Raw genomic sequence first — 23,728 nt, 5'->3', positions numbered from 1 at the left:
GAAAAGAGAGAGACAGGCTGGGAGTATGGATCGACCTGTCAACATCCATGTTCAGCGGGGAAGCAATTACAGAAGCCAGACCTTCCACCTTCTGCATCCCACAATGACCTTGGGTTCATACTCCCAGAGGGTTAAAGAATAGGAAAGCTACCAGGGAAGGGAAGGGATACAGAGTTCTGGTGGTGGGAATTGTATGGAGTTGTACCCCTCTTATCCTATGGTCTTGTCAATGTTTCCTTTTTATAAATAAAAATTAAATTAAAAAAAGAAATAAAAGTACTAAAAACTCAAAAAAAGAAAATAAGGATACCATAGAAAATAAAAAAAATAAAGTATCAAACCCTAGGAATAACATGTTCCATAATACATACGATTAAGCTTAATTTCTAAATTGGGCATTAACAGCAATAAAACAGAACACAAATATGCTATAATAGGATTTATGTGAATGTGGTGTCTCTCACCTCAAAGTATTGTACATAATATTTTTGGACTGTGGAGGTAAATGAAACCATGAAAAGCACAACTGTAGACAAGCAGGGTAGGGAGTTGACCACTGCAGTATTCATTCAAGACTCTTCCACAGAAAGTATTTCAGTAGAGTGAGAGGATCATATTGTTTCTGCTCACAATAAGTATATTACTTTGAATTTTACTTGAAATTTTAAGTGCATACAAATTCAGAGGTTTGAGAAACTTCTAAAGTCAGGGATGCTGAATTTAGGAGGCTGAAGGCTGTGAACTTCCCTTCTCACTTAATGCACGCTTAATCTTACACTCTTCACAGGTAAGTAGACAGTGCCTAGGATAGAAGCAAAAACAGTGGTTTGGACTTTGACACTGGAAGCTTTCATCTTAATGACTATATGCTCTAGAGACCTTTTCAATGCTCAAGTTCACAAGCCTAAATATTTTCAGGAATACTAGCAACTGTTTCTTGGTTTGGGGCCTTACCAGAATTTTATCCAAAAAAGGGTCAAGAGTGATCTTATCTAATGCTGTTTTCATACTGTTTCCCAAATGGAATTCACTGTGGCAAGAGGAGTCTTTAAAAAAATGCATCCCTTGGGGAGTCGGGTGGTAGTGCAAAGTGGAAGGACCAGCTGAAGAATGCTGGTTTGAGCCCCAGGCTTCCCTCCTGCAGGGGAGTCCACAGGTGGTGAAGCAGGTCTGCAGGTGTCTTTCTCTCCTCCTCTCTGTCTTCCCCCTCCTCTCTCCATTTCTCTCTGTCCTATCCAACAACGACTCAATAACAACAATAATAACTACAACAATAAAACAACAAGGGCAACAAAAGGGAATAAATAGATATAATAAAAATTATTGTTTAAAAAGTGCATCCCTGACTGTAGTCTTGCAATACTATAGTAGAAACAACTATTACTGAATACTTACTACATGCCATGTCTTACCATTTGTTTCCTCCAACACCCCATGAAAATAATTATGATAGTCATTTTATACAGATGAGAAAACTAAAGATTACAGAGTTTAAGAAACCTGTCCAGGGGCCGGGCGGTAGTGCATGGACTTAAGCGCACATAGTGTGAAACCCATGTAAGAATCCTGGTTAGAGGGAGTCTGGCAGTAGCGCAGTGGGTTAAGCGCAGGTGGCGCAAAGCTCAAGGACTGTTGTAAGGATCTCAGTTCGAGCCTCCGGCTCCCCATCTACAGGGGGGTCGCCTCACAAGCAGTGAAGCAGGTCTACAGGTGTCTGTCTTTCTCTCCCCTTCTCTGTCTTCCCCTCCTCTCTCCATTTCTTTTTGTCCTATCCAATCGCAGCAATAACAATAATAATAACAACAAGGGTAACAAAAGGGAATAAATAAATACTAAAAAAAGAAGCATAAACTTATGGGACTACATCAAATTAAAAAGTTTGTGCACAGCTAAAGAAACTACTACCTAAACCAAGAGACACCTCACAATATGGTAGAAGATCTTTACATGCCATACATCAGACAAGAGGCTGATAACCAGAATATATAAAGAACTTGCAAATCTCAACAACAAGAAAACAAATAACCCCATCCAAAAATGGGGGGGGGGGAGGACATGGACAGAATATTCACCACAGAAGAGATCCAAAAGGCCGAGGAACACATGAAAAAATGCTCCAAGTCTTTGATTATCAGAGAAATGCAAATAAAGACAACAAGGAGATATCATTTCACTCCTGTGAGAATGTCATCCATCAGAAAAGGTAACAGCAGCAAATGCTGGAGAGGTTGTGGGGTCAAAGGAACCCTCCTGCACTGCTGGTGGGAATGTAAATTGGTCCAAGTATAACTTAGAGGTCTGCACAATGCCTTGAATATTGTAGGTACTCACTGTTTTCTAAGCAAATGACAACTATGTTAAATAATATATAAATAGTATTGAAGTTGAGTGGCAACAACTAAAAAAATGGAAAGTTAGAGTTCTTTTATTAGCAAATGGATTTCTGAAAAAGCAATGTGACTGGGGAATGTGCGTTCATTTAAATTTTTATAATTACCTTAGTTATAAACAGATCACAAACCTGTTATGTCCAGGACCAAAACCGGCTCCACGAAGCTGTTCTTCAAAGAGGTGGAATTTTTTCTGGCATACTCTTATGTAAGATGCCTTCCCAAGGCCAAATCCCAAGATACCAGCAACTGCAAAAGCAGGTCAAAAAAGATCAATAATGTAAGGTTTGAAATTCCACCCATTAATTACTTTCTAGAACATTCTTTTTTTTTTAACAATAGTCACTTTATACATAAAAGTACTGTGGAAAAATCAATGAACAAAAAGTCTGAGAAAGAAGGTCTCTATTAAAGAACAAGACTGTGAACTGGGGAATTTCTGACTTCACTCTTAAACTGAAGGTAGAAGGGGAAGGGATCATGATATATATATATATATATATATATATATATATATATATATATATATATATATATTTACATTTTTCACTTATAAGATTGAGATAAATTAAGAGGGGAAGGAGATATAGAGAGGGAGAAGGGGAAAAAAGAAAGGAAGGAAGGAAGAAAGGGAGAAAGAAAGACACCTGTAGCACTGCTTCACTAACTGTGAAGCTTCTCCCTTGCAGGTGGGGAACAAGGGACTGGTATCTGGACCCTTGTGCACAGCAGTATGTGCACTCAACCAAATGTGCCACTGCCTAGTCCCAAAAGAGTCATGGTATCAAGTAAGCAAAGGTGCTGTCCCTGAGGGAGATGCAGAGGCCACTAAGGAAGGGTAGGTGGGAATAATCTGGGATGTGTCTATAGGTAGCCTGCAAAGACCTGGGTAGGAAAGCCCCTTAACTCTCCATGGATTGGCGTGGTGAGGAACTACAGTTCATCTTGCCTGCAAGAAAGAAAGGTCTTAAGTTGGAGAAAATCTCCTAAGAAAGGAATATCCATCAGGAGTGGGTGGTAGTGCAGCTGGTTAAGCAAACGTGGTACAAAGCGCAAGGACCCCGTTAAGGATCCCGGTTCGAAGTTCATAGCTATACAAGCACACATTAGAAAACAAGAAAAAGCACAAATAAACAGCCTGACTGCACATCTTAAAGACCTAGAAGAACAACAACAAAGGAACCCTAAAGCAAACAGAAGGACAGAAATCACTAAAGTTAGGGCAGAAATAAATAACATTGAGAATAGGAAAACCATACAAAAGATCAACGAAAGTAAATGTTGGTTCTTTGAAAGAGTGAACAAAATTAACAAACAATTAGCCAGACTCACAAAACAAAAAAAGGAGAAGATCCAAATAGATAGTAAATGAAAGAGGAGATATCACAACAGACACCACAGAAATTCAACATATCATGCGAGGTTTCTATGAACAACTATATGCCACCAAGCTAGAGAACCTGGAAGAAATGGACGATTTCCTAGATACCTACCAACTTCCAAAACTAAGTAAAGAGGAAGTGGGTAACATGAACAGGCCCATCACAGCTAATGAAATTGAAACAGTTATCAAAAACCTCCCCCAAAATAAAAGTCCTGGACCAGATGGTTTTACAAATGAATTCTACAAAACCTTCAAAGAAGAACTAATACCTCTACTTTTAAAAGTCTTCCAGAAGAACGAAGACACTGGAATACTCCCTGCCAGCTTCTATGAAGCCAACACCACTCTGATACCAAAAGCAGACAGGGACACAACCAAAAAAGAAAACTACAGACCAATATCTCTGATGAACATAGATGCGAAAATACTGAACAAAATTCTAGCCAACCGGATACAGCAGTATATCAAAAAGATTGTTCATCACGACCAAGTGGGGTTTATCCCAGGCATGCAAGGTTGGTTTAATATACGTAAATCAATCAGTGTGATCCACCACATCAACAAAAGCAAGACCAAAAACCACATGGTCATATCAATAGATGCAGAGAAAGCCTTGGACAAAATACAACTTCCCTTTATGATCAAAACACTACAAAAAATGAGAATAGATGGAAAATTCCTGAAGATAGTGGAGTCTATATATAGCAAACCTATAGCCAACATCATACTCAATGGTGAAAAACTGGAAGCATTTCCACTCACATCAGGTACTAGACAGGGCTGCCCACTATCACCATTACTATTCAACATAGTGTTGGAAGTTCTTGCCATAGCAATCATGCAGGAGTAAGGAATTAAAGGGATACAGACTGGAAGAGAAGAAGTCAAACTCTCCCTATTTGAAGATGACATGATAGTATACACAGAAAAACCTATGCAATCCAGCAAAAAGCTTTTGGAAATAATAAGGCAATACAGTAAGGTGTCAGGCTACAAAATTAACATTCAAAAGTCAGTGGCATTCCTCTATGCAAACACTAAGCTAGAAGAAACTGAAATCCAGAAATCAATTCCTTTTACTATAGCAACAAAAACAATAAAATATCTAGGAGTAAACCTAACCAAAGAAGTGAAAGACTTGTATACTGAAAATTATGAGTCACTACTCAAGGAAATTGAAAAAGATACAAAGAAGTGGAAAGATATTCCATGTTCATGGGTTAGTAGAATTAACATCATCAAAATGAATATACTACCCAGAGCCATATACAAATTTAATGCTATCCCCATCAAGATCCCAAGCACATTTTTTAGGAGAATAGAAAAAATGCTACAAATGTTTATCTGGAACCAGAAAAGACCTAGAATTGCCAAAACAATCTTGAGAAAAAAGAACAGAACCGGAGGCATCACACTCCCAGATCTCAAATTGTATTATAGGGCCGTTGTCATCAAAACTGCTTGGTACTGGAACATGAACAGACACACTGACCAGTGGAATAGAATTGAGAGCCCAGAAATGAGGCCCCACACCTATGGACATCTAATCTTTGACAAAGGGGCTCAGATTATTAAATGGGGAAAGCAGAGTCTCTTCAACAAATGGTGTTGGAAACAATGGGTTGAAACATGCAGAAGAATGAAACTGAATCACTGTATTTCACCAAAGACAAAAGTAAATTCCAAGTGAATCAAGGACTTGGATGTTAGACCAGAAACTATCAGATACTTAGAGGAAAATATTGGCAGAACTTTTTTTCTGAATAAATTTTAAAGACATCTTCAATGAAACGAATCCAATTACGAAGAAGACTAAGGCAAGTATAAACCTATGAGACTCCATCAAATTAAAAAGCTTCTTCACAGCAAAAGAAACCACTACCCAAACCAAGAGACCCCTCACAGAATGGGAGAAGATCTTTACATGCCATATATCAGACAAGAGGTTAATAACCAACATATATAAAGAGCTTGCCAAACTCAACAAGACAACAAATAACCCCATCCAAAAATGGGGGGAGGACATGGACAGAATATTCACCACAGAAGAGATCCAAAAGGCTGAGAAACACATGAAAAAACACATGCCCCAAGTCTCTGATTGTCAGAGAAATGCAAATAAAGACAACAATGAGATACTACTTCACTCCTGTGAGAATGTCATACATCAGAAAAGATAACATCAGCAAATGCTGGAGAGGGTGTGGGGTCAAAGGAACCCTCCTACACTGCTGGTGGGAATGTCAATTGGTCCAACTTCTGTGTAGAACAGTCTGGAGAACTCTCCGAAGGCTAGAAATGGACCTACCCTATGATCCTGCAATTCCTCTCCTGGGGATATATCCTAAGGAACACAAAATATCCATCCAAAAAGATCTGTGAACACATATGTTCTTGGCAACACAATTTGTAATAGCCAAAACCTGGAAGCAACCCAGGTGTCCAATAACAGATGAGTGGCTGAGCAAGTTGTGGTCTATATACACAATGGAATACTACTCAGCTGTAAAAATTGGTGACTTCACCGTTTTCAGCCGATCTTGGATGGACCTTGAAAAAATCATGTTGAGTGAAATAAGTCAGAAACAGAAGGATGAATATGGGATGATCTCACTCTCAGGCAGAAGTTGAAAAACAAGATCAGAAAAGAAAACACAAGTCAAACCTGAAATGGAATTGGCATATTGCACCAAAGTAAAAGACTCTGGGGTGGGTGGGTGGGTGGGGAGAATACAGGTCCATGAAGGATGATAAATGACATAGTGGGGGTTGTATTGTTAAATGGGAAACTGGGGAATGTTATGCATGTACAAACTATTGTATTTACTGTTGAATGTAAAACATTAATTCCCCAATAAAGAAATAAATTTAAAAAAAAATTAAAGAGCTAAGCTAAAGAACTACTGGATGTGAGGCCATTAGAGTAGAAGTGAATTGGCCTGGGTAAATCCAAGATGAGTATTTAAGTCCTCTGAGAGATAGGTTTTCCCAAGAAAGACAAAAGAACTGGAGGAAGATATGTGGAGACAAGTGGGCAGGAAGGATAAGAGGGTGAGGGCAACAACCTGTATGCCAGGAACACATGGGGGTGAAACAGGAGGCTGACACCCAGGGCCTAGAGCAGGCTGTGTAGACTCTAGTCAGAGTAGGAACGAGGGTCAGGCCAGCACGGTGCTCAGGGCATGACACTGAACGTGGTCCTCACTCCCTACTCCCGCAAGAGTAGGAGTGATTTATCTGTTACAGAGGGTGACCTTGCTTCAGTTTTGTTCCCCAGGGGATCTTAATGTCTTGCTCTACTCCCAGCCCCACAGCAAAAGGAGGAGGGGTCAAAAAATTAAAAAAAAAAAAAAGTTTTTTGTTTCTTTAGTTCTGTGACTTACGTGCAACTTTAGGCAATGATCCAAATCTTGGGTTTGATGCTAAATAACCTAAGGGATAATGTAAAAACAAAAACAAACAATATTTATAAAGACATCTATGTTTAAGTATGTATTCTTACTCCAAAGACATGCTCTGCAAAGAGATATCCAATTCTTGGTTGAACTTAACTTTCAAATAGTAATTTTTCACAAATTTCAAGTAACAATTTTAATATGTAGAAAAAACATAGAGTGGACAATTCAAAAATGATTTAAAAATATCAAGGTAAAGGTGGAGCTAATTGACTTTAGTCATTATCTCCTGTTTTTTTAATAGCTTGATACAGAGACATGTAATCACAATTTTCAAATGAAAACATTACCATTTGTGGTAGGCAGAATAATGCCCTCTTAAGAATATTTATATCTCAATTCCTGGAAAATGTGAATATGTTATGGTCTATAACAAAGGGGTATTAAGTTAGAAAATGAAAGTGCAGTTGCTAGTCAATGACTTTAGAACAGATGCTCTGTATTATTTGGGTGGATTCAATGGAATTGCAATGGTGCTTGAATGTGGAAGTAGGAGTTGGAACCAGAAGAAGGAGACAGATTTACAGAGATGGCAGCATGAGAAGAACTTGGCTCTGCGTGGCTGGCTTTGCAGATTGAGGAAAGGAGCCTAAGCTGAGGAATGTGGGTGGTTTCTAGAATTCCGAAAGAGAAAGGAAGCCCTGTATCTCCCAGAAAGGAATGTAGCACTGCTGACACTTTGATTTCAGTCTAGTAAGGCCTCTTTTTGACTTCTGACCTCTGGAAATGTATGATAATAAATATGTAATATTTTAAGTCAATACACGTGTGGTAGTTTGTCACTGCTGCCACAGAGAACTGATACACAAACCTGGGGAAAATATATTCAGAGATGAAAGAAAAGATGTATTTTAGTGGTCTGGGAGGTAGCACAGTGGCTAAGGCACTGAACTCTCAAGCGTGAGGTCCTGAGTTCAATCCCCAGCAGCACATGTGCCAGAGTGATGTCTGGTTCTTTCTCTATCTTTCTCATTAGTAAATAAATAAAATCTTTTTAAAAAGTTGTATTTTAAGTAGTTTAGTATTTACAAAACATAACCCTTATATATGTCATTGCCATTTTTTTTTCCTGTGTCAAAAACTGTCTGCCAAAGGTTTGTTACTGATTAGTGAATGTATTTCTACAAAAGTACTATCTACAAGTTACATAAATGTTTAACAAGTCAACTTTAGGACAAGAATACTGACTAGGATGGAATTCTCCTCAACCTATGACACATGTGGTCTTTAAGACTCCTTACCCCCCACCCCCCACACACAAAGAAAAGAATTAGAGTATCTTCCTTCATGCTTAAAAAAAAAACCTAGTGGGAGTCAGGATGTAGCGCAGCAGGTTAAGAGCAGGTGATGCAAAGCGCAAGGACCGGTGTAAGAATCTCGGTTCGAGCCCTGGCTCCCCACCTGCAGGGGTGTTGCTTCACAGGTGGTGAAGCAGGTCTGCAGGTGTCTATCTTTCTCTCTCCCTCTCTGTCTTCCCCTCCTCTCTCCATTTCTCTCTGTCCTATCCAACAACGATGACAACAACAATAATAACTACAACAATAAAACAAGGGCAACAAAAGGCAATAAATAAATAGATATAAAAAAAAATTTTTAAAAACCTAGTAATTGGGGGCCAGGCTAAGCGCACACATTACAGTGTGCAAGGACCCAGGTTTAAGCCCTGGTTCCCCACCTGCAGGGGGAAAGCTTCACGAGTGGTGACGTGGGGCTGCAGGTGTCTCTCTGTCTCTCTCCCTCTCAATTTCTGATTGTCTCTAATAAATAAAAATAATAAATAATAAAAAAAGTCTATAAAGAAAAAAACCTAGTAACTAACAGTTTTTCAATTAAATGGGCTGAAGTCAAAAAGTCAGGTGGGCATTGAGCAACGCCTAAAGGTTCTCTGATAAGATGGAAATAGAGAAAGAAGTGAACTACAAAAGGAGACTAGAGAGAAAAACTGGAAAACTCTTGAGGTAGGCGGATACCTAAGTAAGGAAATAAAAGCCAGCTCTGGCTTCCATGATTTGATAAGCAATTAGACAGTGTGCCTAGCCTCAGACAGGTGTAGCCTCCACCCAGGATAGAAGTCTTCCTATAGCTTCAAAGCCAGCAATGTTGAACTGACTCGTTCCCAAGCGAACACCATTATGGTTCCATATTCTGACCCACTTTCACTCTGAAGGACTCTGTGCATTAGAAGGAGCCCATCTGGGTAATCCACAAAAACCTCAATTTAAGGTTATTTGATTAACCATCTTCATTTCACCTGCAGATTTAATTCCATTTACTAAATGACCTAATACAATGAGTCATTCTGCAGATTATGACTTTTTTCTTTTTTTTCACCAGGGACAATGCTGGGGTTTGGTGTCTATACAGTGACTCCACCATTCCTGGACACCTTGTTTTTTGTTTTTTTTTTTCCCCGTTATCCTTGATATATGCTAGGGAGCAGGGGTAGAAAAAGGGAAAGAGAGAGAGGAGAGACAGCTACAGCACTGCTCTACCACTGATGAAGCTCCCCCCTGTACGTGGCGTGTAGAGGGCTGGAACCTGGGTCTGCCTGCATGGTAATAAGTGCACTCTATGAGGTACATCATTGCCTGGCTCCTGATCATCTTTAGGACTGACATTTAGGCTGAATACAGACAAGCCTATATAAGCAAATCCTTTACAGAGAAGTGCCCAAGTACCAAAAAGCTACCAGGAAGGTGACAGAAAATCAGACTCTCTGAAGTTAAATTATTATATAAATATAGATTCTCACCTTGGTGGACGAGTCCTTGGGTTACAAGCATGCTCACAAGAGAAAATGGTAGAGCTGGAACACAAAAATGCACTTCAATATTGGTATTGTAAAACTTGCCAACTCCCCAGAAGTTAGGGAGAATTACTGTGAGCTAATTACTAGCTAATTACTAATTAACTAATTACTAGATAATTACTGTGAGCCTTACCTACTTTGGCTATAGGTTTTTACTCATTTCTTATTTTATCATTATGCTATCTACCCCCACTCATTTCTTATTTTACTAACTCAATAAATAATTCATTTTTAAAAAGTATTATATATCACATGGACCTATTCTGGGCAGAAAACTTGATGTACAGCATTGACTTGATACAACTGAAATCCCACACCACCCCATCTCTGACAGCCACTCTGACTCAGTGCCCACTACATGCCAAATTCTGTCTGTTTCATGAAATATAGACATCTCATTGTATGTGTACTTGGCTGTGGAAGTGGAAGTTCTCTACAGATGCAGACAGTAGGACTGTCTTATCTACCTGTGATACATTCTTTTAAAAATAGACATCTTCTAATTGACTAATAGGAAAGTGAGAAGAGAGGGAGAGAACAAACCAGAGCATTACGCAGGTATATAATGGGTTGTTGGAAAAGTCATGATATTGTTTTGCATAGAAAAACAAGTCATAACTTTTTCAGCAACTCAATATAATCCTGGGGATCAAGCTCAGGACCTCACACTGGTAAATTCAGCACTCTATTCCCTGTGTCACCTCCGATAGTACATTCTAAGATGCCTGAAACTGTGAATATGGACATCTCCTATAAATACTGTACTTTTTTTTTTTCTTTTCCCTCCAGGGTTACACTGGGATTCAGTGCCTGCACTATAAATCCACTGCTCCTAGAGGCCATTTTCTCTCTTTTGTTGCCCTTGTTGTTTATCGTTGTTATTATTGCTGTTGTTGTTGGATAGGACAGAGAGAAATCAAGAGAGGAGCAGAAGACAGAGAGCTGGGGAGAAAGACAGACACCTACAGACCTGCTTCACCACTTGTGAAGTGACCCCCTGCAGGTGGGGAGCTGGGGGCTAGAACCAGGATCCTTACTCCCATCCTTGCGCTTGGTGCCATGTGCACTTAACCTGCTGCGCTACTGCTCAGCCCCCAAATACTGTGCTTTTAAAGTTATGTGAATGTAGTCACCCTCTTATTCTCAAAGTATCTTAATGTAGGCAATATTTTCAGCCCACAGGTAACCTTGGTTAGCAGAACCTACATAAAGTGAAAACTGCAGATAAAACAGACTATTGAATTTTGAAGTTTCCAGTCCTATATAAAAGTGAAAATTTAATATTGTATATAAATCAACATTTCCTCAATAAAGTGATGATGAAGTTGAAAAAAATGCATCATCATAAATTGTGTTTCTCCTCACAATAGTCCCCTGCTTTTGTCTTTCATGACATTTTGTTCCACAATGTGAACATGTCTACTTTCTGAAGACTACAAGGTCATTACATTCATGGTAGACATGGGTGATGTTTAGTTATGACTTTTAAAATCAGCAAGTTAGTCTGGCCAAGGCAGTTTCTCATTCAGGATGTGTCCAGTGATTTCTTCAAAAACAGAAAGCAGTGGGGGTTGTATTGTTATATGGAAAACTGAGAAATGTTATGCATGTACAAACTATTGTATTTACTGTCAAGTGTAAAACATTAATTCCCCAATAAAGAAATTTAAAAAAAAACCAGAAAGCAGTGAAAAACATTCTGATGCACTTCCTACCACCCAAGACAAATCACAGAGCAACCAATATCCCTATTTAATATCTACCTGATGGTGGACAAGTGGGTTATTCTGAAATGATAATCACCTAGGACTCTATCAAATTACATAGAGGTTGTCAGAAAAGACTTGATGAGCAATTATAATCGGTACATGTAATATAAGTATCATATCCATAATGCAATGCACAAAAAATACCAATGTCTATAAAGTGTTACCTCCGAAGTACTTGTATTGACTTTGAAAAGTTTGAGAAATGAAAATGAGGGCCATGAAGATGGCATAATGGTTATGCAAAAGACTCTCATGCATGAGGCTCTGAAGTCTCAGGTTCAGTCCCCAGTACCACTATAAACCAAAGCTGAGTAATGATGTGGCTTTTTATTATGGAAAAAAAAGACAAATTGAAATGAGTATTTCAAAGTATAAATGAACCCAATAATACTGTGATAATATCTACATACTTTATAGCAACATTTTCAAATGATAAATCATGATTTCTTTTAAACTGAAAAGACCTTAATGCCCAGCCTAAATTCACACTCTTGTCTTACATAAGGCAGGCCCATCAAGAAGAAACAATTCAGTAGAAAAGGTTATTTCAAAGAAATTGTGAGAAAATTGGCATGCTGCCAGTTTCCATTCATTCCACAATGATATAACTTTTTTTTTTTTTTTTTTTTTTTAAGGAGTGAAGCACTTGTGCTTGGCTCTAGGATGAAGCAATGAGTCTAAAATTATTTTTGGACTCCATGAGGTCAGGGTTTAGTGGAATTTGAGAACTTATCTATTCTTTATAAAGTCCAAATAACGCTGCTGACATATGTTCTTAATAGCATAAAGTGTTATGTGTGTTAAGTGATGATGATACTTAATCAGGTGTATCATCTCTGTTCTTAAAAGGATCATAATAAGAATTTAAACTTAACCAGGTCTTCAGGGAAGTCTGTAAAATACATTTCCTAAAAAAAAAATCATTGGTGGTCTGGGAGGTGGTGCAGTGGATAAGGCATTAGACTCTCAAGCATGAGGTCCTGAGTTCAATCCCTGGTAACACATGTACCAGAGTGATATCTGGTTCTCTCTCTCTTATCATTTCTCATGAATAAATAAATAAATAAAATCTTTTTAAAAAAATTATTGCAAGGGGTCAGGTGGTGGTGCACCTGGTTGAGTGCACATGTTACAATGCACAAGGACCCAGGTTCAAGCCTGTAGTCCACACCTGCAGGGGGAAAGCTTCGCATGTAGTGAAGCAGTGTTGCAGGTGTGAACAGCTTCCCTCTTGATTTCTGGCTGTCTTTAATAAATAAATAATGATAACACAAAACATTTTTTTAAAAATAAGAAAAAAAATCATTGCAAGGGCTCATGTGGTAACACACCCAATTGCGCACACATATTTCCATAAACAAGGACCCAGGTTCAAGCCCCTGCCCCCACCTGCTGGGGGAAGCTTCACAAGTGGTGAAACAGTGCTGCAGGTTTCTCTCTGTCTCTTTCCCTCACTATATTCTCCTTCTCTCTCAGTTCCTCTGTTTCTATCCAAAATAAGTAAATAAAAAATATTTTAGGGAGTCGGGCTGTAGCGCAGCGGGTTAAGCGCAGGTGGCGCAAAGCACAAGGACCGGCATAAGGATCCCGGTTCGAGCCCCGGCTCCCCACCTGCAGGGGAGTCGCTTCACAGGTGGTGAAGCAGGTCTGCAGGTGTCTATCTTTCTCTCCTCCTCTCTGTCTTCCCCTCCTCTCTCCATTTCTCTCTGTCCTATCCAACAACGACAACAACAATAATAACTACAACAATAAAACAACAAGGGCAACAAAAGGGAATAAATAAATAAAGTAAAATAAAAAATAAATATAAAAAAAATATTTAAAAAAAATCATTTCCAGGGCTCAGGTGGTAGTGCAAAGCACACACAATACTAAGCACAAGGACCCACACAAGGATCTGGGTTTGAGCCCTCGACTCACCATCTGCAGGTGGTGACACTTCACAAGCAGTGAAGCAGGTCAGCAGGTTTCTATCTTTCTCTCTCCCTCTCTTTTTTCTCCCTTCTTCCTCAATTTCTCTCTGTCCTATCCACTAAAATGGAAAAGATGTCCACTAGGAGTGGTGGATTCCTAGTGCCGGCACTGAGCCTTAGTGGTAACCCTGGAGCCCCAGTGGTAACCCTGGAGGCAAAAAAAAAAAATCATTACCATAATCCTAATAAGCTATTTTGGCATTCAGGAAATACAGTGCTAACAAAAGCTAAGAGGAGTGAAATTACCTCTCTTCCAGAAACTCTCTTCTTGGCATTCTCGGATAATCTTTGAAATCTCTCCTCTGTGGATGTGCAGCTTTGATTTCGGACAAAACAGCAGGCTCTATAAGGAAAGTCATATGGTGAGTTGACTGAAATCACTGGAAAAGCATCCACTGTTTCCTCTGGAGGATGGCAGGGAGGCCTTTTTACTCTGGTCACACAGCATGCATTCTATGCTGGCTGCCAACAGAGAGCTAGTGCTTTCCATCTGGGGATGCTAGACAGACATTAGGCAAAGACTCAGAGTGATTCATTAAGTACAGAACATGGCTCAGCAATGCAGACAGGATGAATTACTGTTGAGGCTACATTTTCTTACCTCTATCCTCTGTACATGTAGTTCACTCTCCCTGCAATGCTACTCAGCCTCTTAGCCTACCTGATCTCCTTCAGACACAAATCAAAGTTGCCTCTTGGGTGAGGAGAGAGATTTCCCTATAGGACAATGTTTACACATCTGGGATTGCACTCAGAGTACTGTACTTCAAGTTATCTTTGGAGACCCATATATTTTTTAAATTTTTATTTATAAAAAGGAAACAGGAGTCAGGCAGTGGTGCAGCGGGTTAAGCACAGGTGGCACAAAGCAAGGACTGGCGTGAGGATCCTGGTTCGAGCCCCCGGCTCCCCCCACCTGCAGGGGAGTCGCTTCACAGGTGGTGAAGCAGGTCTGCAGGTGTCTGTCTTTCTCTCCCCCTCTCTGTCTGTCCCTCCTCTCTCCATTTCTGTCCTAGCCAACAACAACAACAATAATAACTACAACAATAAAACAACAAGGGCTACCAAAAGGAAATAAGTATTAAAAAAAAGGAAACACTGACAAAAACCATAGGATAAGAAGGGTACAACTCCACACAGTTCCCACCACCAGAATTTTGTATCCCATCCCTTCTCCTCATAGCTTTCCTATTCTTTATCCCTCTGGGAGCATGGATACAGGGTCATTATGGGGTGCAGAAGGTGGAAGGTCTGGCTTCTGTAATTGCTTCCCTGCTGAACATGGGTGTTGACAGGTCAATCCATACTCCCAGCCTATATAGACCCATATTCGAATGTATCTATTGATATTTCTGAATGCATTTTTAGACTGTGAAATCATCTGGCAGATGTTCATTTTTTCTGCACAGTTTTCTCTTCTGTTTGCTTGCTTGTGTATCAGAGCTTCTCTCTGGCTTAGGGTGGTGCTGGGGATGGGGGACCTTGGAGCCTCAGGCACACAAGTCTTTTGGCATAACTACTATGCAATCTCTCATTTTTTTCAAATGCAGTACTAGAGATCAAACTCAGGTTCTTACGCTTGTACTTTATCACAGAACCATCCCCTGGTTCAACTTTCATTTTATTTTAATTCTGAGAGAGAGGAGAATGAGAGAGTGAGCACAAGCACTGTTCCACCATCCATAAAGTTCTTATTGTCAACACATGGTGCCATAGATTAACTCCTGAGCCTCACTTACACAGGGTAGACACTCTGCTTCTGAATTACTTCCTTGGTCACTACTTACTATCTTGACAGGCTTTTTCTTTTCTTTTCTTTTTTTTTTTTTTTTGGCCTCCAGGGTTATCGTTGGGGTTTGGTGCCTGCACCACAAATCTACTACTCCTGGAGGTTATTTTTTTCTTCCCTTTTGTTGTCATTGTTGTTGTGCTTATTATTATTGTTGACATTGATGATGTTGTTGTTAGACAGGACAGAGAGAAATAGAGAGAGGAGACCTGCAGACCTGCTTCACCGCCTGTGAAGTGACTCCCCTGCAGGTGGGGAACCGGGGGCTCGAACCGGGATCCTTAACCCCGGTCCTTGCGTTTCGTGCCACATGTGCTTAACCACTGTGTTAATGGCCAACCCCTTAATTTTTACACATTCAATAAATGATCTGCACATAACTTCTGCTATAATGATTGGCATAATTAATTTTTTTTTACTAGTTTTACATGTTGATATGTTGTAATCTGAATTAACTTCCATCTTTTCTGACCACTTTTCATGTAGAGATAAGTGTGTATTAGTCACACACCCACACCCGTTGTCTTCACTTCATTCTTCTACCCATCACTGTGGTGTTTAACGTGGCACATTTGCATAACTGCAGTATGTTCACTGTTTGGGCTGCATGTATTTTTATGTAAATGGAATTAATTTATATAGTTAATTTTATTTCATTAAGACATATTTCTGATTCAGTTCTACACGTTTAAAATTCACCTTGTACTACAAAAATCTAGTTCACCATTTCTAACTGCTGCTTAATCCTCCATGAGGCCTTCAAGCCCTACCTTCCAACGACTGTGTCAGTGGACACCCCTCCAGTGGTGCCAGACTATCTCCTCATCCCTCTAACACCTACATAAAAGCTAGTTAAAGTGAATTCCAAAGAGGGCAGATTCTAGAAAGAATTTTCTAACACTTGGCGTTACCCAGTTTTCTAAGTGTAGATAGCTGAGTATGTACAAAGTTATGTTTTATTGTCTTATTTGCATTTCTCTGATAAAGAATGTGTTTGGCACTAGTATTTATTCTATTTTGCATTACTTATTAATTTATTTAGATAGAGACAGGGAGAAAGAGAAAGAAAATGAGACCACAACACCAAAGCTTCCTTCAGGGCACATGGTGATAAGCTATTTCATTGGATCATTTATATATATCTTCTTAAGCCACATGCCCTAATGGACCTTGGCTATAGACTTTTGTTAGATAAATCTTTATTGTGGTAAAATACATATGAAATACTATGTACTGGGAGTCTGGTGGTAGCGCAGCAGGTTAAGCGCACGTGGCATGAAGCGCAAGGGCCAGTTTAAGGATCCCGGTTTGAGCCCCGGCTCCCCACCTATAGGGGAGTCACTTCACAGGCTGTGAGGCAGGTCTGCAGGTGTCTATCTTTCTTTCCCCCTCTCTGTCTTCCTCTCCTCTCTCCACTTCTCTCTGTCCTATCCAACAATGAAGACATCAGTAACAACAATAATAACTACAACTATATATATATATATATATATGGCAACAAAAGGGAAAATAAATAAATTTTAAAAATATTTTAAAAAATACTATGTACTATTTCCAGGTACACAATCCATGACATTGAGTACATTTATAATGTTCTACAACCATTACCACAATGCAGTACAGAATTTTGTCACCTTGAAAGGAAACCCCTGTAACCATATCCTTTTCCCTTCCTCTAATTCCCTGGCAAGAGTAATCTGCTTCTGTTTCTATGGATTTGTTTAGTCTGGATATTTTATGTAAATATTATCAGATAATAAGGGACCTTTTATAGTTTGCTTTCCCCCTGTGTATAGTTTCTAAAAGTTCATCCATTTCATTTCTATTTATGGCTCAGAATATCCCTTTGTATGTATATACTACACTTTGCTTATTCATTCATGCATATTTTCATTGTTTCCACCTCTTGGTTACTTATTAATAGAGCTGCTATAAACATCCTTGTACAATGTTTGTATGAACACCTGTTTTCAATTCTGCTAGGTCACAGGGTAATTTCTTTTATATGTTTATCTTACTGAAGGAATGCCAAACTGCTTTCCATAGTAGTTGCACTATTTCATACTCCCAACAACAATGTATAAGAATTCTCATTTCTCCACATCCTTCTCAACACTCTTGCTTTTGCTTTTAATTATGGTCATGTCAATGATTATAAAATAGTATTTTATTGTGGTTTTCATTTGCCCTTTCTTTAATGATCTACTAAGATTTGCTTGTTAATCACTGATATATCTTCTTTGAAGACATACCTATACATGTCCTTTAACTATTAGAGGAAGAGCCAGTGTGGATTGAACCGTTATGTAGAAAACTGGGAAATGTTATGCACGTACAAACTATTGTATCTTACTGTTGACTGTAAACCATTAGTCCTCCAATAAAGAAATTTAAGAAAATATATATTTTTTTGGTATTCCTGTCACTGAGTCCTAACAACTTCTTACATGTAGTAAATAAGAACTTTAACAGATACACACTTTGCAAATAGTTTCTTTCTTTCTGTGGATGGTTCATATGATTTTTTTCCTAAACATAATTTGTTCAACTTGTTTCTTACTGCATAAAAGACATACTTGCATTTCCTTGCTTGTGACTTCTTTGTGTAGGTTCTCTGTCATTTATGCCTTGGAATTTTAACATTTTTTATTGAAGGTTAGTTCATAGATTTTTTTTTCAGCATACCACTTTTCTTTGCATTCATTGCTAGTAGTACATGTCAGTGTAGAGGATGCCCACCACCTCTGGCACGCCCCCACCGGCAGAGCACTGGGTCAAGCACTTTAGAAACATGACTGCAAGGACGGGAGGACCTTAGAGTACTTATATTTTCAGTACTCCACAAATTCAAACAGGAAATCTACCTCTTTTTTATTTATTTTTTTATCCACTACCCCTAACCACAGGGAGGTGAGGTGCTGACCAGAGTTAAGTCACTTCTTACTCACCACTTAACCTGAGTTTTTCAGCAAGTTTTTTTTCCTTATGCCCAGTGTAAATATCTTCTCCTGCTGTGACTGTGACAGAAATAAGAAACGAGTTTTTCTCTCCCCTGACACACACACAGACACATTACTATCACAGTGCTTTAAGTCCTGTGATCAAGCCGAAAGTTCCACAGAGGAGCTCTGCTGATCCTTTTCTGTATAGCCATAAATATTTTATGGTTTTCCATTTCAGAGAGGTAACTCAGGTGTCCAAATTCTTCTCCCTGTGACTTGATATTACTTGTTTGTTTTCCTCTTCTAAGCTTTGCTTCTTAAATATCATCTCCTCTATAAACTATTTTTAGTTTGAATAGTTGACCCCAGGAACATGAATTTCATTTACTCATCACAGTATTTTTTTTCTTAAGTCCCTGAAAGACATAATATTCATTCTTTGGCTTTCCCCTCTCCTCTTCCTCTCTCCTCCTCTTCCTCCCCCCTTTCCTTTTTTTTTTTAATTTCTTTAAAAAAATTTTTAAATATTTATTTTCCCTTTTGTTGCCCTTGTTTTTTTTCATTGTTGTTGTAGTTATTGCTGTCATCGTTGTTGGATAGGACAGAGAGAAATGGAGAGAGGAGGGGAAGACAGAGAGGAGGAGAGAAAGACAGACACCTGCAGACCTGCTTCACCGCCTGTGAAGCGACTCCCACTGCAGGTGGGGAGCCGGGAACTCGAACCGGGATCCTTACACTGGTCTTAGTGCTTTGTGCCATGTGCGCTTAACCACTGAGCTACTGCCCGACTCCCCCTTTCCTTTTTTTTTAAAAAAATATTTCTTTTCTCTTTTGTTGCCCTTGTTGTTTTATTGTGGTAGTTATTATTGTTGTTATTGATGTTGCCGTTGAATAGGACAGAGAGAAATGCAGAGAGGTGGGGAAAACAGAGAGGGGGAGAGACAGATAGACACCTGCAGACCTGCTTCACCACCTGTGAAGTGACTTCCCTACAGGTGGGGAACTGGGGCTCAAACCGGGATCCTTACGCTGGTCCTTTTGCTTTGCGCCACATGCGCTTAACCCGCTGCACTACCGCCCAACCCCCCCCCCCCATTTCCATTTATCTCTCTCTTTTCTTATTGCTGGGACTTCACTCCAGGATGACTTTTTCAGAAAGCAAGAGGAGTGGGAAGAAGATGCCACAGCTTTGAAGCTTATGCCAGTGCCATGGGGGCAAGCTCGAACCTGGGTCAGTTTTGTAGGTGAGCTATCTTGTCAGACCCATGGTATTTATTTTTTCACAAGTTGAAAAGTTGTATGCATGTCACCAACTGAGGTCTTAATCTGATACCTAACTGAGTCATTAAGAATACCACTCTCCTCAATAGGAACACCCATCAGCAGCATATACTTAATCTGATTAGTTTTAGTAGCAAACATGTAAACACAAGCACAATGTATTAATTTGTTAGTTCAGAGTTTAGCTCTGTTTAAGTTAACCTTCATCCACTGACAGATTATGTCAGTGTTAGTTAAACTGGATTCTAAACAGGCAAGAGTAAATATTTCAAATAAAGCTTTAAAGATTCCACTTTTCCTGAACCCATTTAACAAAGCATCAGACTGAAACAAGTGATGACAAGACTGAGGTTTAAGGAAATTTCTGTATGATGTTCCTCTTTACATAGTAGCCCCCTCAACTGAAATACATACCTGCTTGCTTGGTGGTGGCAAATGGGGACCTTTATCCTGATTTTCATGAGTAGATACTGAGGTCATGATGACTTTGCTTCTCTTCTAGTTGAGTGTTTTACTCCTGGAGCTGAAGTCTAAGGAAAGCAGATAAGAGTCACTCTGCTATACACAAATGTTTATATCAACCTTAAAAATATCTTTAGTAGCAACTCACCTATGTGGAAAATAGAATTGAATAGGATTGGAGGGCTTCTCTAAAGGTATGTACAGGGTGTTAAGGAAAGAGAGCAAGAGAGGAGAGTCGGGTGGTAGTGTGGTGGGTTAAGCGCACATGGTGCAAAGCGTAAGGACTGGTGTAAGGATCCTGGTTTGAGCCCCCAGCTCCCCACCTGCAGGGGAGTCGCTTCACAAGTGGTGAAGCAGGTCTGCAGGTGTCTATTTTTCTCTCCCCCCTCTCTCTTCCCCTCCTCTCTCCATTTCTTTCTGTCCTATCCAACAATGACAACATCAATAACAATAATAATAACTACAAGGGCAACAAAAAGGGAATAAATAAATATTAAAAGAAAGATAGTAGAAGAGGTCTGTCCTGTTTGAAAATCCAGACTTCTAATATATATATGACAGAGACAGAGAGGAATGTAGAAGGAAGGAGGGAGAGAGACAGAGAAAGAGACCTACATCACTGCTTCAACACTCATGAAGCTTCCTCTGCAGGTGGGGACTTGGAGTTTGAACCCAGGTCCCTGCAAACTGTAATATTTGTTCAACTGTGTATGCTACTGCCTGGCTCAACTTCAGAGTTTAAAAGAGGAGCTGTACAGTGTGGATGAACTCTAGGAACAGGAAAACAGTTTGGAGATGATGTAATAATCCAGGAAAGGAACTGAAGAGACTTGAACCAAGAACCTGGAGGGAAAAACAGAGATGAGAGGGATTTGGGTGGTAGAGCATTGGGTTAAGTGCAAAGCACAAGGATCCTGGTTCGAGCCCCCGGCCCCCCACCTGCAGGGGGGGGTTGCTTCACCCCCTTAGGGTGATGAAGCAGGTCTTCATGTGTCAATCTTTCTCTCCTCCTCTCTGTCTTCCCCTATTCTCTCCATTTCTCTCTGTCCTATCCAACAACAATGATAAACAACAAGGGCAACAAAAGGGAAAAAATGGTCTCCAGGAGCAGTGGATTTGTAGTGCAGGCACCGAGTCCCAGCCATAACCATGGAGGCAAAAAAAAAAAGAGAGAGAGAGAGATGAAAAATTTGTAATGGAAAATGTTGGATTTGGATGCCTTTGGAGGTATTTGCTGTAGTTAGCTGGTAAACATTAAACTATTTGAGGTATTGGGTCTAGCATAACAAATGAAAGGTTCACTGAAGAGTTGAATTTGGGAACTGCTAATAATTGGAGATCACAGGTAAAGCAAGGAATGTGAAGAAAAGAAAAGAAAAGAAAAGAAAAGAAAAAAGCAAGATAGCACTGTGGTTTGTGTACCAAACTTTCAAGCCTGAGGGCTCAGAAGTCACAGCTTCAATCCCTAGGTCCACTGTAAACCAGAATTGAGCAGTGCTCTGGTCACTTTTCCTCTGCATCCCTTTCTCTCTCTCTCAAATAAAATAAATACAATACTTAAAAACCGAAAAGAAACGTTGGAGAACATGAACACTGAGGTTAAGACAATACCAATATAAAAGGAAAAAAAAATCCCATCAAGGAAATACGTGGCAATACATAACTGATACAGAGAAGAGGGTGTTTCTGAATGAATCAATGGTTCATCAGTGACTAAGCAAAGTGACTTGGACTTCGGATCTTCCACTTCAGCTGGATGGCCAGTGGACTCTACAGCCCTGGTCTCTACAACTACCACTGATTTCCCTGGGAAAAAAAAAAAAAAAACATATCTTTGATCCAACTGTTTTCTACTAAACTGCCAACCATATGAGTCTAGGTGATCTTTACTGGAACCAGGTTTCACTCTAGGTACCTAGGTGTTGTTGTAGGTGAAGCACGATACATGACTGAGAAGTCCTGGAATCAGAGAGACCTGAATTCACATCCCAATTCTACTTTACTTGGTAGCCCTGTGCTATGTGCCTGCTCCTTAGCTCACTAATCTGCTAAGGGGTGTGTGTGTGTGTGTGTGTGTGTGACAGAAGCAGCTGCCCTGGTAGGTGATTACAGGGATCAGGAGATGAAGAATGTAAGATGAGGGATGAGATCTCTGGAGTTCAGCTCAGCACCCAAAACAGTGTAGGTGAGCAGTAAGGGGCACCCGATTTCCCGAGAACATCCAGAAAATCCTAAGGGATTTGAGAACCTAAGGCCAAATTAAATTGTTTTTAATTAGAATTAGGCCATGGCCCCAAACCAGGTAGAACAGAGAAAAAAAGATGCCAGGGCACCCCAATTTTGGTGTGGGGTCCCTCAAACTCCGTTAAACACCAGTCCAGATCTAAGCAAGCCTTCGAGGGTCTTGCCTTGCAGATGCAGCTCCCAACACCACACCCGGGTCTGCTCTGGCTGGGGGTCTCTGCTTCTTCTGTGACTGGGGTTGGGGGGAGGTGGGGTCCAAGGAACTGATAGGGCTGGTCGCCTCGCTTTCTGATCTATGGGAAAGCCCGGAGTCTGTCCGGAGGAATCCGCTGCTGCCTCAGCCAGAGGCCACCAGCGCGACCTCCAGCCAGGACGCTGGAAGGCGTGAGAACTCACCGGGTCCCAGCCGGGCTGCGCAACCTATAAAGGACCCCGGTTCTCGCCCCTCCCCCCAGGACTCCGGAAGTAAGGAGCGTCAAGGAGCCCCCCCCCCCCCCCGCGGTTTTCCGCGGTCCAGCTCTTCCTCCCCGGCGGGGGTCACCTCGAAGGCTGCTGAGCTGGGAGTTCGCCTCCCTGCGCCGCGCTTCGCCGCCCCGCCCGGGCCCCGGGGGCCTCACCTCTGCAGCCAGAGCAACCTCCTGACTCCTGCTCTTCTCGCTCCACCTCTCGGCGCCGCAGATTCTCGCCAACTCGCGGGAGTCACGCAACAAGTGCACCCCCACCTTGAGGTCCCTTTCTCGGTTGGTGGCGTCCGCTCCCACACCCAATTGCAAGGGTTGAAACCCCGCCTCTTGCGAGAACCGCCCCCACCGCACCCCTTTCTCCCATCCTCCCAAGTCATGTCTCAATGCAGGTAGAAAAAAAAAAGACTGCAGGTAAGTACCTGCAAACCCTTTGTGAGCAGAGCATGCAGGTACTTACCTACATACAGTCCTTTTTCACCCTAGAGGGTGAGGACCCTTATTATGGGTTCGCGAGCAAGTCTAATTAGTCGTGGTTCTGGGACTCTGCCCTCCAGCCTTGTGCCATTCCTGCCATGCCCACCTTCCGGATATGGACATCCTCTGGACATTATCCCCATCCATCGACTGAGAGTTTCCCTTGGGACAGTCATGTAGTCCTTTAATGTGTTGAGTTGAAGGAGAAGGTGTGGATAACTTGGAAGATCTTCAGCCTATGGTCTGAATGGGCCTGCACTCCTCTGCCCTTCACCTTTCCAACAGCCTGGGT

General features: G+C 40.6%; 1 protein-coding gene across 1 annotated transcript; it reads right to left on the bottom strand.

Moving 5' to 3' along the window:
- Positions 1-426: 426 nt before the first annotated feature.
- Positions 427-23,266, bottom strand: OCIAD2 (OCIA domain containing 2). The gene is made up of 7 exons (XM_060188075.1): positions 23,116-23,266; positions 20,207-20,322; positions 14,027-14,123; positions 9,982-10,035; positions 7,158-7,205; positions 2,522-2,639; positions 427-802 (listed from the first exon to the last, which is right to left on the bottom strand). The coding sequence occupies exons 2-7, from the start codon at positions 20,270-20,272 to the stop codon at positions 721-723; spliced, it is 465 nt and encodes a 154-aa protein (XP_060044058.1). The 5' UTR covers positions 20,273-20,322; positions 23,116-23,266; the 3' UTR covers positions 427-720.
- Between the last annotated feature and the right edge of the window lie 462 nt (positions 23,267-23,728).

Source organism: Erinaceus europaeus, chromosome 3, assembly GCF_950295315.1.
Source record: "Erinaceus europaeus chromosome 3, mEriEur2.1, whole genome shotgun sequence".
Classification (NCBI taxonomy): Eukaryota; Metazoa; Chordata; class Mammalia; order Eulipotyphla; family Erinaceidae; genus Erinaceus; species Erinaceus europaeus.
Note: the sequence above shows the minus strand (reverse complement) of the source record. Positions and strands in the feature narration are given on the sequence as shown.

What these genes read in the sequence shown, in the direction of transcription:
- OCIAD2 (XM_060188075.1), bottom strand. Translation starts at nt 20,272, where the DNA reads ATGACCTCAGTATCTACTCATGAAAATCAGGATAAAGGTCCCCATTTG. An exon ending in AGAGAGTTTCTGGAAGAGAG is followed by an intron (nt 10,036 to 14,026) that starts GTAATTTCACTC and finishes TTTGTGTTCCAG; the next exon opens with CTCTACCATTTTCTCTTGTG. An exon ending in ATCATTGCCTAAAGTTGCAC is followed by an intron (nt 2,640 to 7,157) that starts GTAAGTCACAGA and finishes CTGCTTTTGCAG; the next exon opens with TTGCTGGTATCTTGGGATTT.